Source organism: Rhipicephalus microplus, chromosome 3, assembly GCF_043290135.1.
Source record: "Rhipicephalus microplus isolate Deutch F79 chromosome 3, USDA_Rmic, whole genome shotgun sequence".
Taxonomy (NCBI): Eukaryota; Metazoa; Arthropoda; class Arachnida; order Ixodida; family Ixodidae; genus Rhipicephalus; species Rhipicephalus microplus.
The window spans coordinates 237,302,627-237,322,753 of NC_134702.1; the positions used below are offsets into that span (position 1 = coordinate 237,302,627).

Sequence of the window (20,127 nt, forward strand, 5' to 3'; positions counted from 1 at the left end):
GAAATACGACGACACTGCAGAACAACATATTCAAGCGTCAACGCACCACGTGACCTGCTGCTACCCCATCTAATCAGCTATAAACGCCTACTGCACACCGGTGGTCACACTCGGGCAGTGCTGGCGGCGGCGGATACACAGGAGCAGCATCTCAAAAATTTTTCTCACTTTTGCAGTGCCAACTGGTATTCGAAGCTCGGAACTGCAACGCGCCGTCGAAGTGCCGGCTACCCACCCTTCCCAGGTTTCTACCGTGGAATCCACTGACGCAAGGGTCCCGGACAAGGAAATACTACGACACTGCAGAACAACATATTCAAGCGTCAACGCACCACATGACCTGCTGCTACCCCATCTAATCAGCTATAAACGCATACTGCACACCGGTGATCACACTTGGGCAGTGGTGGCGGCGGCGGATACATAGGAGCAGCATCTGAGATATTTTGCTCACTTTTGCAGGTTAGTTTTGCTGTTCTGCAAAATTTTTTTCTGCACTTGCGCATTCCTATATTTTGCTGCTGCTCTACTGCCCGAGCAAGTGTTCCTTGTGTAAGGCGTTTACTGAGAAATTGTTGCTGAGCTTGTGTAACGCGTTTACTGAGCAAGCAGGTGTTCCTTATGTATTGTGTTTACTAGCACTCTAAAGAAACTTCCTGTGCATTTTTGCCTTGGAACTATTGTAAGTGTGCAGCCCGTGCTTACGCCATGAGCAACGACCCTGGCAAAACGTGTCTAGCATGTTTTGAGGAGATACTGACAGATGAAGAATGCACGAAATGTGCAGAATGTGGTCTGCGTTATCACCTCAGTAAGTGCTCAGGCGTCGGCGAGCGCACGTACAAATCCAAAAACGTTGAAGTGAGGGCGAGTATGAAGTGTCAGACATGTTGCTTAACAGCGTCTCGAAGCGCTGCCACTGCTCGACAGCAGGATGGCAATGTATCCATTGCTATGAGCAGGCAGTTGGTGGACATAAGCAGAGCGCTTGCTGCGCTTCAGTTAAGGTCGATGAGATAAGGAGTCTTAAAGATGCAGTGAGCAACATTGAGACATCTGTGCAACACATGTCTGACACTTATGATAAGCTTATAGAAGCTTCAAATAAACATGACAAGCAAATCAAAGCCCTACAAAAGACAGTTGATACGCTCGAAGTAGCTAATAACAAGCAAACAATTGCAGAGCTGTGCACAGAGCTGAGCGCCCTAAATCAATATAGCAGAAAACAAAACATGGAAATACATGGCTTGCCTGAAACTGAACGCGAAGATGTGATGGAAAAATTTAATGAACTGGCAAGAAGGCTCGTTTCGCCGGTGCCTACAAAGAGTGATGTTGATGGGCTGCATCGCATTCCCTTAAGGTCAGACGAAAACCCCGGTCGTGCTCATCAGGTTTTGCAAACAGTCCACAAAAGCACTGTGGATTGCGAAGCGTAGCACTCTGAATCAATGCATAAAGGATATTAAGTTTTTTGACAACTTAACTGCGCAGAACAAGAGGCGATTGTGGCTCGCAAAGACAAAAGCTGTGGAAGGACACTACCGGTTTGTCTGGACGAAGTAAGGGAAGATATTTGCTCGAAAAGAACCAAGTACTGGCACCATCAACATCAACAATTAAAGTGACTTAGACAAAATTATCTAGAACAGACTGTGCGTTTCGTCAGAAAAGAAGTGAGTGTAAAATGGCCCATTTTTCTACTGATTCATTCCTAGAAGTGTTAAAAACTTCTGGATATAGTACAAACAATAGCCTGTCCTTTTATCACTTAAATTCGCAAAGTTTTTTATTATTTTATTTATTTATTTACAAATACTGCTGGCCAGAGGCCAAAGCAGGAGGGGCAAGATAATACAGTTGTCATACACATTTCAAAACATCAACAATAAAGAAGTAAAAAGTGGAAAGCGTGACTTATTTATACAAAAGCAACAAAAGGAAAGAGTGGGGAGGGAAAAGAGGAAATAGTTGGAATAGTTAAAAAAAACAACTTCAAATTTCAGCGTAAATAAGATCGGGAGAGTGTAAACTGCTTGCAGGCAAATCGTTCCACTCTTCAATGGTACGAGGAAAGAAGGAAAATTTAAACAAGTTAGTACGAGCAAAATATGGTGTTAAAGAAAGTGCATGTGAATGCCGAGTCAGGCGTGTTCTTAGTGGTGTGAGTTAGGGGTCAGGGTTTAGAGCAAATTTGCGATTAGAAATGGTACAAAAATTTGAGACGTAGGAATCTGCGTCCCGACTGCAAAGATGTGATACCATTTGAAAGCATTACACTAGTTACAGAACTACCAGGCTTGTAAAGAGAATAAATGAAACGAACTGCTCTCCGCTGAATTCTTTCTAATGCATCAATGTTAGTTTTAGTATAAGGATCCCAGGCTACGCATGCATATTCTAATTTAGGGAGAATCAAGGATTGGTAAGCTAAAAATTTCACTTTCGTAGGAGCATCCTTAAGTTTGTGCCTTAGCATGCATAATTTGCGGAAAGCTGCGGAAGAAACTTGTTTAATGTGGGAATTCCAACTTAAATTATTCGTTAGAGTGACACCAAGATACTTGTATTCCTTAACTTCTTTAAGAGGTTGGTTAGAGAGCGTGTAGTCAGTTAGTACTGGCTTTTTCTTGTTAGTGACACGGAGCAGAACTGATTTATCCAAGTTTAGTTTCATCCCCCATTGATTGCACCATAGACATATATTGTTTAGAGTGGACTGGAGAGCTGCTTGGTCATTTGAACTAGTTATCGAGTTAAACAGAATACAATCATCTGCAAAATGTCGAACGTTAACAGGTGGGTTTACACAATTTACTACATCATTACAGTATATCAAAAATATTAGGGGACCGAGTACACTGCCCTGTGGGACACCTGAAGTAACCGGCAGAAGAATTGAGTTCTGATTATTAATGCACACAAACTGGGAGCGATCAGACAGGTAGTTACAAATCCAGGCTAATAGAAAATTTGGAAGTCCAATAAGCTGTAATTTAACCATAAGTTTATCATGGGGGATGCAGTCGAAAGCTTTACAGAAATCTAGGAATATGACGTCTACTTGGCCGCCCTTATCAATCACAGATGCAAGAGAATGAATGACTGTACATAACTGAGTTGTTGTCGACAAGCCCTTTCGAAAACCATGCTGATACGGAGATAAAAAGTTATGCTCATCTAGGTGTTTTGATATGAATGTTGTGACAATGTGTTCTAACATTTTGCTACAAGATGATATAATCGAAATTGGCCGATAATTGAAGACAAGAAGAGGGTCTCCCTTTTTGGGAATTAGCTTGACACGAGCCATTTTCAATTCCTTAGGTAACGTTGCAGTACGGATTGAAGCTTCAAAAATTGTAACAAGGTATTTGGACAAGGGCTCGGCACACCGTCGAAAAAATTCGTTCGGTATTCCTTCTGGCCCACCGGAGGATTTTACTTTTATTCGAAGAACCATGTTTAAAACTCCTTCATATGAAATTAAATTTCCGGGTGGAGTATCTGCGGAATCATGTACAAACGCCACAGGCTGAGAAGACTGACAGAAAACACTATGAAAAAAAGAGTTAAAATGATCAGCAATCGCTTTCACATCCGATACCAGAGAACCGTTCTCAGAAATTTGTTCTACATTCTTTTTGCGATCGCTAATGTAGGCCCAAAACTTCTGCGGGTCATCTTTAATAAAATTAGCCAGTGTGGTATTGAAATAAAAGCTTTTCTCGCGTTGAATCGCTTCGTGTAAAACAGACCGGACTTCACCTAGGCGCTGGGGAGCTGCCCTCTTTTTCCTGAGACGTTCAGCCTTTCGTTTTAGATGCAGTATAGGTCTCGTGACCCACGGAGTGAACTTAGTGCGTTTTTTTAGCTTATTGGGAATGAATTTATCTAAACAAAACGGTACAGATGTTCTTGAATTTCTCCCAAAGGTGTTCCACATTGTCACCACAAAACTCAGCCACGTGATCATCCAAAAACTCAAAAATACGCGAGTCTTGAGCGTGCGCAAAGTTTTTAATAGCTTTTGTGGTATTCACATCCCCAGAACGGTTTATATTCAAAGGGAACGAAACACTAATCAAACTGTGGTCCGATATGCCAGGGATTAGGGACACGTCGCACTGAGCAATTGATCGGTGTAAAAATACCAAATCAAGCAATGAAGATGTAGACTCTGTAACACGCGTGGGTTCAACCACAACTTGCACAAGATTGTGGTCAATCATTATATCAAACATACAAGAAATATTGACAGAGTCAGAGCCTGCCTCTAATCTTTCCCAGTCAATACCTGGAAGATTGAAGTCTCCTGCCAATATTACTTTTCTCTCGTTAAATTGTAGCATGTGCGCATGCAGCTTTGTCAGATAATCGCTTGTTGCATCAGGAGCCCGGTATTGCTGCGTACAACACGAAATTCTGGCAGCCAAGTGTCACATTTAAACACAAGCACTCGAGATCGGGCACATCAGATAGCAACGTAGCTTTTATGCAGTCTTTCAGAATAACTGCCACACCACCCCCCCTAGTTGCCCTGTCCTTCTGAAAATTTTTGAAACCCGGCGGCACCACATCATCATCACTGACGAAAGTATGAAGCCACGTCTCGGTAAGGACAACTAAGTGAGAATCATGTGCCAGAAGTATAGCTTCAAGATGCTCAGTTTTGTTTGTAATACTACGAGCGTTTATATTTAGTAGTCCTACACGTTGGTTGTTCATGTGTCATGCGCTTCCATTATCACTACCTTCATGAGCATTGCTCAGAACACCTTCTGCGTTCACTGCATGCGTATGCCGTTTCTTCTGAGTGATTTTTCTACGTTCGTTTGCCGTTTCGTTCCAAACAAAAACTTCTTTGTCAACGTGCAGTTTATCGCGAACTAGACAAACGTTTTTCCCTTGGGATTTTTCTTCTTTTGCACAGTCCAAAAGCAGTTTTCTTTTTTTAAGGTTTGCTTGGAATAGTCGTTTTGAACAAATATTTTAGATCCCTTGAGTTTTTTTGCATTCTTTAGTACATCAGATTTTTCGTTGAAATCTTGGAAGAACAAGATGACGGGTCTTTTCGTACTGGGTTTTCCAATTCTATGAATACGCCCTACCGATTTGCACGTGACACCAAGCTTATCTTTAAACGTCGCGTCAATTACTTTCTGCTTTAATTCCGCTTCAGTCTCTTTGGGGCTTTCAGAGATACCAAAAACCACTAAATTCGAGCGCCTACTTCTATCTTCAAGGTCCGTAAGTTTATGCGTCTGAAAGCTAACTGATTTTTGGTATGTTGAAAGAAAATTGTCAAGAACGTCTAGTTTGGATGATTTGGTCTTAAGTTCAGTGATATGTTTTTCAATACCATCGAACCGCTGCTTGATATCCACAAACATGCCCTTAAGGCCACAGATTTCATTGCGCAATTCGTTTTGACCTTCTAAAACCTTAAGAAGTAATTCTTCGACAGTAGGTCCGGGATTAGATTCAATGTCACCACACAATAACAACCGCATGGCACAAAAGCATTCGTAAGCAATCACAGAGCACTGGTTGGGGCACGGCAGGACTATAAGAAAGCGCGAATCGTTCTTAAAGAAACCAAAACATGGACCAACCTGCACAAGGCAGAAGAACGGCTTGGTTAGCGACATGCCGCTGCCATGCCCGCCGTGCCCAATGAAGTTGAAGTTCAGGGGGGTTCATATATAGGCGTTGTATCTGCTGACGTCACGGTTTGGACAGAGATAGCTGAGGAAGGACGAAGGGTGATGTCGCTTGTTGTTGCATCATTTTGCAGCAAATGCGTTGCCGCATAAGCTGGTTGTTGAAACGTCGGCGAGGTCGATTTTGGAAAGTAGCAGCACTGCATAGCCAATCCTGCACAGAAGAGCCCCTGCACAAGGCAGAAGAACGGCTTGGTTAGCGACATGCCGCTTCCATGCCCGCCGTGCCCAATGAAAGAAGGGAAAGGAAGTTTAAGAAACAAGGGAGAGGAAGTCGATGCTGAAATTAAGCAGATCAACTACACTTCTGATTTTTTTGCTTTTACCGAGATGTAGTTCGGCTCGTAGGAAGATGTCATTCAATTCACCGGCTACAAACATGTAACTCAATTCAGGAAAGAAAAACAAGGTGGGGGTGTGACCATATACTCGCGCCAAAACTTATCTTTTGACATCCTGACTGATTATACGGGCGTTTTCGAAGATTTCGAATGTGTTAGCCTGTTACACCGAAACATTTATATCATTGCGCTGTACTGCCCACCTCAAGGTAACACAGAAGCCTTTCTTCAGTTTATTGAGACATGTTTAGAAAATACTAATTCAAATAAATGGCGTGTTATTGCACTTGGTGATTTTAATATTGATGTTATGGGTATATCTCCGATTCAAGCTGCCTTAACTGAAATAATGCTAGTGTATGGCTGTACAAATACGATTGAGTCCCCAACACGAGTAAACAAATCAACAGCAGCAATAATAGATCTTTGCTACACGAACTTTTCTCGGGACGCGGTTTTTTCCGGAGTGTTTTCGTCTGGTCTAAGTGACCACTTGCCGTTCTTTGTATTTGTCCCTTTAACTAAAAAACGAACTACCCCTATCCATTCACGTAGAACGAATGATTCCAATAATATTGCTGTTTTCTGTGAGTTGCTGAAAACAAACGATTGGACAGACGTCTACAATACAACCGATCCAAATGAAGCATACGAAAATTTTATTATAAAGGTTATTAACCATTACAATGTCGCTTTTCCTGTTATGACAATTAGAAAACACGGAAAGGCCCGTAAAGATTGGATAAACAAGGCTCTTTTTATGAGAATAAAAGAAAAAAAACTTGATGTTCGCTAAATTTCTTAAAACGAGAAGTTCTGAGATATTAGCTGAATACAAAAAGTTTTGTAATGTGCTAATTGCTGATCTAAAAAAAGTAAAGTCGTCATTTTACAGAAAAAAGTTTTCAAACATAGGTAACAATCCTAAGCAGATCTGGGAAGAAATCAAAACTCTCATCGGCAGCAAAGCTAACACAAACCTGTCGAAATGCTGGTTAAGGGTATTATCTATGACGGTGTTGCATTAGCAGACAAATTCAATGAATACTTCCTGAAAGCTGGTAAATATGCCGGCTCAATTCCTTTGCCTAATAATACCTCTCTTACGTCATGCATTAAGATTTCCAACTATGACTCGATATTTCTGATGCCAACAACAGAAGCAGTTATCACAACCATTATTAATTCTCTAAAAAATACTTGTGCTCCTGGTGATGATGACATCTCACCATTGCCAATTAAGAATTCCATTAGTTGCCTTATAGAACCACTGACCTATATATTCAATCAGATGTTGGCTACTGGCGTGTTCCCAGATAGATTAAAGATGGCACGTGTTACTGTCGTCTTTAAAGGTGGAAATAAAACAGAATTCGGTAATTACCGGCCAATTTCAGTTCTGCCAATTTTTTCTTCTTTTCACTGTGTACATAAATGATATTGTAAACATTCCTTCATCTTTGAACATTATCCTATATGCCAATAACACTAACATCTTCTTTTCTGGTCCCAATCAAAAAACTTGAGCAGAGAGCGAATAGTTGGCTTAAAGAATTAGAGGGATGGTTGATGGTAAATCATCTGAGATCAAATGTGAAAAAAACTAATTTCATTTTATTCCGTGCTAAAAACAAAGCAATACCCCACAACCCAATACTCCATTTTGGTAATTCAGAAATAACGTGTAACAGTAGCTGCAAGTTTCTGGGCGTACACTTCCGCAATGACTTGAGCTGGTCTGATCACGTGAGTCATGTGAAACTGAAAATGGCTCGATCCATTGATGCTTTAAGCCGTATTAACCATCTTCTTCCACATTCGGTGGCAAAGCAGCTATACTTTTCTCTCGTTCATTCACACCTCACATACTGCAACTTAGTTTGGGGCACATGTAATAGGACCAATACACAAAAATTAATTAACATGCAACAAAAAGCATTGCAGCTAATAACTAAAAGGCCAGATAGACATAGCAATTTATTTTCTGCTTTTCGTGTATTGTGTTTCACTGAATGCTACAAACTTAAACAGATGGTTCTTATTTATTATCGTATAAAACAAGATTTTGCTTCATTCAGCAATATGTACCTCACTCGTCACATTGAATATAACTTACGAAGGACGTGAAGGACGTCACTTGTTTCAGCACGATCTAGAACAAATTATGGTACCCAATCACTTGACCATCAAATAGTAGATATATGTAATAGTTTTCGTTCTGTAGCAGAATTACCACAGATAAGCAGATCTGTACATTACTTTAAATAGAAAGTAAGATTACTCTTCCATCCTGGATGAAGTGCTTTTTTTTACATGCAATGTATTTTGCCACTTGCGATGTATACTTTTGTTCAACAGGTTGTACTTCGCTGCGCTTCAATTGTTAAGCTACGCACATTGTTAGCTCCGCTAGAATTTTGAATTATGATGAATACTATTGCACTCTTCATTCATTAAATCTATTCACAACTTTACTCTGATGGACATATCAACATGAAATGGTTTTTTTATAGGTTTCGTACTTCTATAGCGAAATTGCTTGAAATTCCATGACTTCTCTACAGTGATGCTGATGAATTGTGCTGTGCTGTATGTTTTTCGCTTTCCTCACCGCTGTCCTTGTTTTTTTTTGTTTTTTTTTTGTTCACGAAACTGTTTACACGAGTATATGTTTCACTCCTTGATTTTTTTTTTGTTTTTGTTTGTTCACGAGCCAGGATGTAGGCCTAGTCGGGAAACAGTTTCGTCTGTTTCCTTTTGCCTCATCTCGGAGGCATGTAACTGTTGTGTACACATGCCAGAATAAAGTATTATTATTATATTATTATAGCTATATCATGCTGAAGCAGATTTGCGACTTAAGCAAGTTGGTGGAAGTTCATCGTAGCATATTGATATTTTACAGTGCAACGGGTTAGAAACATAGAGGGAAAGAGCACAGCACTGTCTGTCTCTAACCCGTAGCGCTGTAAAATATTCTACAATAGCTAAATCACGTCTGTGGTGAGATCACCAAACAATCAACCCTTATTCGAGTTCGGCCAATACCTTATGCGCTGTTGCTTAAGATATACGTCGGAGATACCTATGTTTTCAATGGTGTTGTGCTGTTCCGAAATACTGTGCTATTGCAAATTTATTGGGAGAGTTACACCAATGTATTTGAACTCTGTGACATGTACTAGGCTTCCACCGTCATTAGTATATGTAAAATGAAGAGGCCATTTCTCATTTTAAAAGGTGGTGACTACAGTGTTCTTGCAATTACTAGAAAATTGCCGTAGTTCACTCCTGTTACAAAGTGACAAAAAGAAAGAACAGTAATCAGTGCATCTTGATCTTGAGTATTACAGATGATTTTATAGGTAACGCAGTCATCTGCATACATTTCAAGTTTAGTTTCAGTGTTACTGATAATCTTGCCTACTTCATTTATATAAATAATTAACGAAAGCAGATGAGCCACCGAGCCTTGTGGCCTCTTCCTGATGTTTATGTACATCAGGTGACTTTGCGTGGTTAAACATAATGAATTTTAAGTGCGATAGTAAGTCATTTGCAATAAAATTCACCAGCTTGTTGTCACCAAAATTCTGAAGAAGTTAAATGTTTGGCATTGTAAATCATGTGAAAATCCCTAGAATAGTCAATAAATATGGCATAAATCGGTCTTCAGTCATTAAGGGGAGCAATAATGTCATGCATAAATTTAAGCAACTGTGTAGCCATAGAGAAAATAGGTTGTGTGCTTTTAGGTATTCTACGTAGTGTTTGTTGATTATGTGCTCCAAAAATGTGGACCTGGTATAGAAAGCAAAGATATAGGCATATAATCTTCTATTTGCTTATTGCCTGACATAAAGGCACAACATTTGCTAATTTCCACAGTTGAGAAACTGTTGCAGAGATTTACTTTTTTAAATATTACAATAAGATTTTAAATATTACAGTATAATTAGCTCACCATGATGAGTACAACTTTAGGAAAAATTCAACACATACCACATACTTGGGAATCGATTTTCTGTAAAGTATGTTCAGGGAAAATGACCGTGTTGCAATTTTTTTATTGAGTGACACATTGTGAAATGAAGCTAAATATGTGTACAAATATTGCACTCCACAGACATATGTTGAAGAGTTGCCGATGTTTATATAACCATTTGTTTGCACTTGCACAACGATGCCAACTGGAACATGCGTATTAGCAACACCAGAAGCTTATACGAAGCACTAATGCTCGCCAGCATGGTGGCCCTGGACACTGCTACATAAATCAATTTCAGTGCATGGAAACTAACTTCACTTGATGTTGACCAGATGTGGCGGCTCTTTCAAAGGAATACATATGTAATGTTTATAAAATTGGGTAGCAGCACTGCAACCACCATTGACGTTTCATCAAAATTAGCATCGATTTGAAAAGTAGTTCCGAGACCTGGCGTAGCTCTCTGGTAAAATGCTTCATTGCCACGCAGAATGCTTGGGTTCAATTCCAGTTGGAACCCTGACATTTATTCTTTGCATTCGTCGAGGCAACACTACCGATGTCGGGTATTTCTTGACGCTCGCGCATTGAAATTGCTCATGTGTGTTCTCATCGATGACTAAGTTTCAATCACCTGTGGCACATACCTGCCTGTGGGTATGTGCCACTGTCTGGCGGGAAGGGTTTGACGACGTACGCGACGGGATTGTGACATTATTCATGTCTTGACCAGCGCGTCCTATTCCTCAAACCATCTTACCCTCCTATACCTATTTTAGTTCACGCCATTTTAAATTACTGGGGGTGACCGCGAGATCACCCAAACGTAAGCGGCTAGATGGATGGACGGACGGACGGACGGGCGGGCTGGCTGGCTGGCTGGCTGGCTGGCTGGCTGGCTGGCTGGCTGACTGACTGACTGACTGACTGACTGACTGACTGACTGACTGACTGACTGACTGACTGACTGTGACCGACCGACACACACACACACACACACACACACACACACACACACACACACACACACATATACTGTCTGGGCCAGAGTGTATCGTAACTTCACAAATACCATAATTACTCAAATCTAACGCGCACCTTTTTTCCGGTTAAGTGAGTTCATAAATCGCATGCGTGGTAAAATCGACTGCGAAAAAAAATAAATACGGTCATTCTATTGCCTTCGGCATTCCCAAAATGGCCGCCCTCTAAGTGCTTCGGCATGGCGCGTCGGCCATTTCTGCCTATGTGTTTCCCATGTGCGGCACTTCGTACGTGTGCCGAGGAGTTCGTCATCTTGTAGTTCATTAGCATCGACAGCATGGAAGGACCGACTCCAAAGTGCAGGCTTTGCACTTAGCTTTAAAAAAAGGGCTAACGCGGAGCCAGCTCAAAGCGAACAGGTGCTGGCTAACTAACTTTATGAAGAAGAAAGGCTTTTCCCTCCGAAAGTTAACGGGCATGGGCCAAAACTTGCGGGAGGAGTACGAAGAAAAGCTTCACAGTTTTCAGAGGTTCGTCCTAAACTTGCGGCACAACAACGGCTACCTGCCTGGGCAAATCGGGAATGCTGATCAGACGCCTCTTTACTTCGACATGCCTGGCACCACAACCGTCGAGAAGAAGGGGGCGAAGCAAGTTAGCATGCTGACATCGGGCCACGGTAAAACAAGAGTGACCTCAATGCTCCGTTGCACGTCAAATAGGCACAAGCTTCCCTGGTACCTCATAATTAAACGGAAGAGGCTCCCGAAAAGAGTCGTTTTGCCGAGTAGTGTGATCGTGCGGGCCAACGAGAAAAATGGGTGCGCGTTACAATCGAGGGCGCGCTAGAATCGAGTAAATAAAGTACTATTAGGTAATGCACTTCAGAAGAGCTGGATTCAAGATTAGGAAGAGCAGGTAGTTTGTTGCATGCAGTAAATGGAGTGGTGCTGTTATTGGTAGAAAAAGAAGTAGAAAAAGAAATAGATTTTATGTAAATAATAAAGGCATTTGCTATGGCTTCCGGATTTGAGGAGGATTTGCCATCAATGATTGATTGATTGATATGTGGGGTTTAACGTCCCAAAACCACTGTATGATTATGAGAGATGCCGTAGTGGAGGGCTCCGGAAATTTAGACCACCTGGGGTTCTTTAACGTGCACCCAAATCTGAGCACACGGGCCTACAGGATTTGCCATCAAGAAAAAAAAAAAACAATAAGGGCATAGACAATGCAGGGCTAATCTACCTCGAGAACCTGCGTGGATTTTTTTTTTCGTAAGTGTAGCAAAGGCATTGCTAAAGTAGTAGTTCTTAGCCATTTGATTTCAGGTTTATTTACTTCTCAATGAATTACCCCAAGAAGTATTATCATTAAACCTGAAATAACGATTGTTCCATAAGCGCTTTATGCCATGAGTGAGATGGATTATATCTTTCTGGTAGCGTGGGTGTACTGGGTTCTGTTTAAAATGTTTGTGTGGCCCATACATTGATGGGCATTATTACAAAACTTAAGGAGCGCATCTGCCGTGCAAAATTCGCTAGAGCATTCAAATTCCTCAACAGATGAGGCTAAGGTGTCCAGTACGGAAGTGTCATCAACTTTGAGGAGAACAAGCTAATTTTGATGTGACATAAATATGGCCAGAAAAACTTTTAGACGACCTCACATTTTATACCGTGCGATAGAAGGTCGCAGTACCATATAATGAACTTAGGCTGCAGCTAACTCTCTTTTATCTGGTCTCGGGGAACTGTAAAACGCTAGTGTAAATGACTTCTTGTGGGAAAACTAGCAGGTTTCGTACGGTGATATCATAGCATGTAGGAAACTAAACAAGCCTTTCACTAAAATAGCGAACGTGCTAGCGCGTGCTATTACTCGCGACCACGCCCTTATATTCAAAGTTCACAAATGCGGATCGAGCCTAATAGCATCTTACCCGAGTATCCCTTCATACTCCTTCGTCCAGCAAAAAACAAACAGGGCTTCCTTTTGGGTTGAGTAGCAATAGACCGTAGGCATCGCATGTGGAGTCATGTTATCGCATGCGCCCTCTGTGCGATGGAGATGGGCAGCTTGTTTCGCCTATGCATCAGGCTTCAGCATTGTTCCTCGCTATAGCACTCGTGAGATTTTTTTCGTGGGAACAGCATATAGCGTGCGTACAAAAGTAATTTATTTGGACTTTACGGAACATGACGGGGATAAAGAAAGCCTGTTGATAGTGTCCATATAGTTCTTCTCGCAATAAAAAAGTACACAAAAACCATAGAAGTGAACTGGCCCTTGTTATGGAGAGCTGCGTTGTCTTTGCTGTATACAATTTATCCCTTGAAAAAATGAAATAATTCGAAGCCTTTTTTTTTGTTTCTTCCTCGATTACATTACACTACACTCTCTTTACTACAATTCTTACATGTTATTCAGCATTTATGTCTTCATAAAGCATGTGTGCAATGTGAGCGCTAAGTGTTTAGCCTAACAGGATTTCGAACTTCTCGGCTACACTCTTATTTCCACTCGCACAATCAAAACTCGTAAAATGCAGTGAAATCACAAGTTAATCGCGCAGGATAATCCTGTGAGAAGCGAGGAAGAACGGGGGGTGGTGAGGGGTGAATGCATGGCAAAGCGGGGTAGAAAAAATTTACAGCTTATATATTTATTGTATATAGACCAGAGTATCCAGAGTTCTAGAGTATGTGCCCTAATTATGTCATGTGAATCACTGTTCTGGTGTCACGAAGGGTGCTAAAAGAATGAGAAATGTTAAGAGAATAACGTGCTTGACTGTGCATCTTCAGAAGCTGTTTTGGGGCCTACACAGACAGCGCATACAAACACTGAAACAAGAGAGTAGTCATGACACCGCAAATGCCGCTCTCAGAAATCTTAAATCTGCAGAAAAGCAGGCGATGTGATGTATTTACCTCCCAGATTCCATGCTCGGGTAAAAATAAGAGAAATGGCGGCGCGCCGTAAGTTATTGTACAGCGGTGGCATGGTTCCTCTCAGCACTTCGGCCGCAGCGTGAACGGCGCGAGCAAGAACGGGCGACGCAGCGGTGCACAGCTATACTACAGGTTGATGTTGAAGGGCAGCCAACTGAAAGGAAAACCAGTTTACAAGGTGGCTATCCAAAGTAGTACTTACTAACAAACAGCAGCTATGATGCTGCACAGTGACACAATATAAAACCAATAAAAGTTTTCACACCTGACCTCAACCACACCTAAGCTAAATCATTTTGGTGAAACGAAGCACCAAAAATATTGCGAGAAAGTTGTGAAACTAAAGAACGTGGTGACGGAGCAAATACACGAGAGAAACTGACAAAACAGCTGCAGCAGTAATCTATAGTGAACGCATTCGAGATATTTTGTGAGACTCGATACTGCACGTGTGCATGAGGTTTGGCACAATGGCAATAACGCAGTCCCTAGAGACAAATAAACCCAGTGCAGACAAAACCCTCATAGCTCCTAAACACCTGTGAACAACTTAACCTAATGATGCAACTTTGGTGTCTGGCAGGTCAAAACCACGACAGGATTATGAGGCAATAGTTTTGCTCTATGCTGGAACGTGTTCATTTACTTTCACTCCTGTCGACTGTCGAGGCAGAGATTGAAACCCAACCTTGGCAGCACAACACAAATCTCATTTCAATTTTTTTATGACCGAACGTGGGCACCGCTGGCAGAAGCAAAGTAAACTTTTTTGTACTGTTTTGCAAAAAACATTGGTGCTGTTTTCGTCATTCGTTTGTGGATTGAGACAAGCAAAAATCAAACACAAACAACGAGACAACTTACTAAGCGAGCGCATGTTATGTAGGTGTGCAACGATGGGTGTTGAAGGGTCCTTGCAGTGAGGTCAGCCAGGCCTCCCACCAGGTGGCCCACTTCATTTCAAGGCTAATCGTTGTTCATTGTACCTTGAAGGTTAATTGACATTGTTGTAACTGGCTTTCTTTTATCTTGTTCTAGGCAAGAGGAGGTTCAACATCAAGTTGTGGAAAACCTTCACAGACTGCTTCAACTGCTTACCAGTGGCTGCCATTGTTGACGAGAAGATTTTCTGCATGCACGGAGGTATGTGCGAGACTATTCTGTTACACGTTACTATGGGTCTGTAATGACAGGGGAAGCTCACTCCAATTCATTCAAGAATTATATATCACTCTTAAGAATCACTCTGTCTCAGACTGAACCCTCAATTTCTTCATACGGGCTGACTCAGGCTCAAGGTCACCAAATTACAGTGGAACTTCTATTATACGTCCCCTGATTTCGCAACGACCTTCATGTTACGTCTGGTCAATTTGGTTCTGGCAAGACCTCCATACAAGTAATGTTTTAAAAGCCTTGGCTATATGATGCAGCTTTACGCTGACCCCGCATCTGACGATCACTTTCATATTCTGTCTTGAAAAAAAAAAAAAAAAGCACATTTACCTAGATAAAACATCGTACAAATATTCACGGGTGCAGAATATGAACTTGCGCTTCTCTAGGTTGACAGTTAAGAAAGTATAGAGGCAGGATGGCTTTTTACGATGGTGAATTTATTCTCCTGGAAATTCATGCGCTTCTACATAAGTTTTGATCGTGTGCGTGCATATCTGGGTCACTACCTAGTCAAGCTCTATCCACACAGTGTAGCTTCAGCTGGCTAAAAAAGTGATATTTTTACATTTTTAATCTGTGGAAACTTTTCCTGGTCGACATGCAGCTGATCTTCGACCTTTGTCACTCTAGCAGTCACAGGCTTTTACACACATACGGGCGCAAAGCAGCTGTTTTATGGTGCAAAATTACTTTCATGTGACGCCAATGTTCAAAATAACAGCGGGACATCACTAGTTGTACTTAACAGGCTGACAAATTACAGCACGCACAGCTCAGCTGCGCATGAAGGCATTCTATGCAAGTTAATTGTATGTCGCCATTATATGTGATAGCGACGACGCTGTGTCCGACTCTTGTGTCTTGTGACGAGAGGCTGTTGGCAATGCGGTTTCGGTATCGTTTTCACGAGCAGGCAATTTTCGGACTCCCGTATATTGGTAGAAAGATGCGTGTTGGATTACATTTTTTTCTTTTTCAAGTTGAGAATAGGGATTCGATCGGACTCCCTCCAACTAAGTAATGCTGCCATTGGCAGCATTACTTAGTTCGAGTGTCACTGTCTACAGTGTAGTCCGAGTGTCACTGTAATAAGTCCGAGTGTCACTGTCTACAGTGTAGACAACTTATAACCACTTAAGGACTTATTACATTGCGGTCTAAATTGACTCCCGTTACCCTCCCATAGAACCCCATGTATACACATATAGAGTATTGGGCAGTCCCCCGAGATGAAACACCAGTTATAATGCAGTTGCGGGAAAAAATCGTGACAAATTCGGTAGCAAACGTGTGCCTGAAAGGAGGTGCGCTGTGTGTGCTACTGGGGAGCGAGCAACGAGGTAGTTATGGAGGAGGAGGGGATGTGGAGTGACCAAATGAAGGGCAGAGAAAGAAAAAAAAACACAAGAAAAAAAGACCTCGGCATGCTGTATGCGCTCGCCATAGAAGAAGGCGGTTGCCCAGGTAGCTTATGCACGGGCACCGGCATGGCTACAATGCACTAGCGTTGCTTCAGTTGCTTGCTGCCAGCTTACGAGTTTCCTGTCGGGAAGAGCATCATTATTGAGCTTGCTACAGATATTGCGTTAACTACTTGGTCCGCAAATTTGAAAGCTTCTACAGCTTTTTCACCCGAGCTTACGCCTTTGCTGCCAGTGCGCTGTCATGCATAAGCATGGCGGGTTTTCGTCATTGATCCCCCTACCGCGTGGCCTGGCTGGACGCTGCAGCTGCGAGCCAGTCTACGCCTGAATCCCAAATAAAAGCTGCGACCATGGCACGGCCTCATGGCCTGGGACTTGCTCCTCTACAAGATATTCTTGGAACCTTCCGATGAGATTACGTGCACAATGTGCATTACATTATAGTTTGTTCTGGAATTTACGCAGCCGCTAGCAATAACGCTGGAATCTTCGATGACACATGTATATATGCCAACACAGTTTGCTGCTTGGCAGATTATCGACGGCCGACACTCTGGTGTGCCGCTATCAGTTTACAGCGTGTATTGATTGTATAGGGACGTTTCGTTTTCCGAAAACAGGTTCGCCCAAATAAAAAGTTCTTGTGAAAACAACGGCTGCTACCCTCGTCAACATCAGGACCCCATGACATTAGAGCGGCTGAACGCTAACTCTTTTGGATCTGACATTGTGACACTCAACAAAACGCTGGTGTAGGAGGATAAGCACAGCCACCACAGGGAGAAATGCTCTTATCGCACAATCTCTTCCCTTTGAGAGCGCACCACGTAGAACATTTTACGAGACGCACACGGATGCTTGCCAATAGCACACGCACCTGCTTATCGCAACCGCGCTCTTAGAATCAAAGTTCACTGCTGCTACTCGAGCGACCCCTCCCTTCCCCCCGCGTCTTTTTTCATGATCGTTCAAGACAAGCGAAGTGTTCCATCTCTGCTTGAGCGTTCGACGGCAGGTCTAACACGAGGTGGGATGCTATCGCGCGCGCCCTCCTAGCGATGAAGATCAGCCGCCTCATTTAATCTCTGCTTGAGCAGCGCTCGCCGCGCCTGCTTGTGCAATTTTATGCACGGGTATATGGTACGATGCGTGGGGAATATTGCCAATTTGTAGTTTACGCGGAACATAATGGCGAGAATGAAAGCTCGTCGAGTGTCTATATAGTTTATAGTGTAATAAAAAGAATTCACTTAATTGCGCGGCAATGGTGTGGCGAGCCCATCTACATTTCTTTGCGGTTCTCATATCAGCTGTGGCACTTTAATGACCTGAATATAGGTTTTTTTATTTACATTTATTTTTATAGAGCGCTATTGGTTAAGTATGAAGATAACGTTTATTATAATACCGTATTTTCGCGCGTATAACCCGCACCAAAAGCCCAAAAATTTCAGTGGCAAAGTGGAGGTGCGGATAATACGCGGGTTTTTTTCTATAGTGCTGCTTCACAGCAATGCGTGTTGTGCTGTGAAGCCCCTTAACAGTATAGCGAAGGCTACGGAGGCAGTTTCCGCAAATTCGTGTTGCTCCGCAAGTAGCACGGCAGCTCGCGCCCGATTTTGGTTTCGCTTGCTTGCATCGTTGAAGCGTTTAGAAAAACATTTGGGGAGAGACAATTCGATTGTTCAGTGTAAAATCTCACTGTCACACCACAAGTATATTTTTGGACGTTCGCAGCCGCTCAGTGACCCTCCACATGTCCCTACGTCACGGACGCCATGTTTACTTTTGGAAAGGGCTTGCTGAAAAGGTGGTGCTCTCTAAGAAAGTTCCATAATAAATGAAGTAAGTTCCATTATAAATAAAGCAATGTTTATTTCAGCAAGGCAAATGAGGTGTTATAGTGCCTATAGAGACATTATCAGTAAATTAATGTACTACTTTTTGGCGCGGTAGCAGGCATGCCTTTCGGTTCTGTTGTTTTCAGGGTGCTGTTACAGTGTACTAGAACGGGGTAGTGCTGTCAAGTTGTCGCCGAGTGTGAGCGCTCTTTACCTCGCTGATACCACTAGTTCTCCACATCTCGACCCGTTTGCCAAGCCTAAGTCGATCTGTTCTGTCACCATGAGTAGCGTACGGCGGCAAGGCTTCACGGCACAGCAAAAGCTTAAGATCATCGCCGTCGCCGAGGAATTTGGAAATTGCGAAGCGGGGAAACGGCACAATGTGGTCGAGTCCTGCATGCGACTATGGAGAAAGAAGAAAGAGAGCCTACAAGCCGCGCACCGCGACCGTAGGTCATTTCGTGGCCCCAAGACCGGCGCCTACCCTGAGCTGGGGGCGGAGCTAGTAAAGTTCATCGAAGATGTGAGAAGCAGGGGTCACACCGTATTGACCGAGATAGCCCAAGTGGAAGCGCGGCGACTTTTGAGGGAGCTAGGCCTACCTCACGAGTTCCGTGCGAGCCGCGGATGGCTGCACCGCTTTATGAAGCGGCAAGGGCTCTCAATCAGACGGCGGACTACAATATGTCAACGCTTGCCGGCTTCTTATGAGGAGAAGCTTCTCAAGTACCAGAGATACGTAATTGGCCTGCGAAAGCAGCACAATTACATTTTCTCGCAAATTGGCAATGCGGATGAAACTCCTGTTTATTTTGAAATGCCGTTGAACACAACGATTGAGAAGACGAGCAGCAGTTCGGTGAGCGTGCTGACCGGCGGGAACACGAAACTGCGCATCACAGTCTTGCTTTGTGCCCTCGCCGACGGCATGCAACTGCGACCGTACGTCATCTTGAAAAGGAAAACTCTACCAAAGGTTCATTTGCCTGCCGGTGTGGTGGTGCGCACACACGAGAACGCATAGATGAACAGTGACTTGTTCATAGACTGGATCAAGACGGTATGGGAGAAGAGGCCCGGTGCGATGCTTGCAAAGAGGTCTATGCTCGTTCTTGACTCGTTCCGCGGCCACACAACTAAGGAAGTTAAGGACCGCCTTTCACGCAACGGCACCGACTTCGTTGTTATACCCGGTGGAATGACGTCAATGTTGCAGCCTCTAGATGTGTCGCTTAACAAGCCCTTCAAAGCGTATGTCAAGGGCTATTACGCCGAGTGGATGGCCGAAGGCTGCTACGACTTGACGCCGACAGGACGAGTCCGAAGGCCTGATATTGCCCTATTCTGCAAGTGGATTGTCGAGGCATGGAAGGCCATTCCAGGTGAGATGGTGCGAAAAAGTTTCAAGAAATGCTGCATCACAAACAACATGGATGGAACCGAAGATGACCTTGTGCATAATAGTGGGGGCTGCGGCTCAAGTGATAGCTCTAGCGAGAGCAGCGACAGTGAGTGAATTGTGACTGGCCTTGCAGACAGCGTATTCTGCTTGCTAAATAAAGCTTTTTCTGTCTACTTATATGCTATGTTGCTTGATCAGTAGCTTTTGTACAGCCTTTCCTATATATCAAATGTGCGGGCAATACGCGAGGATTTTTTTTCTTTCTCGGTGAGCTGAAAG

General features: G+C 42.9%; 1 protein-coding gene across 1 annotated transcript in view; it reads left to right on the forward strand.

Annotated features, from left to right (window-relative positions):
* LOC119169122 (serine/threonine-protein phosphatase PP1-gamma catalytic subunit B) overlaps positions 1–20,127 on the forward strand; it is an 83,043-nt gene that overhangs the window by 19,033 nt on the left and 43,883 nt on the right. Inside the window, exon 3 of the mRNA XM_037420228.2 lies at positions 15,038–15,142. Coding sequence (XP_037276125.2) covers positions 15,038–15,142 — 105 coding nt within the window. The remainder of the gene's footprint in view (positions 1–15,037; positions 15,143–20,127) is intronic.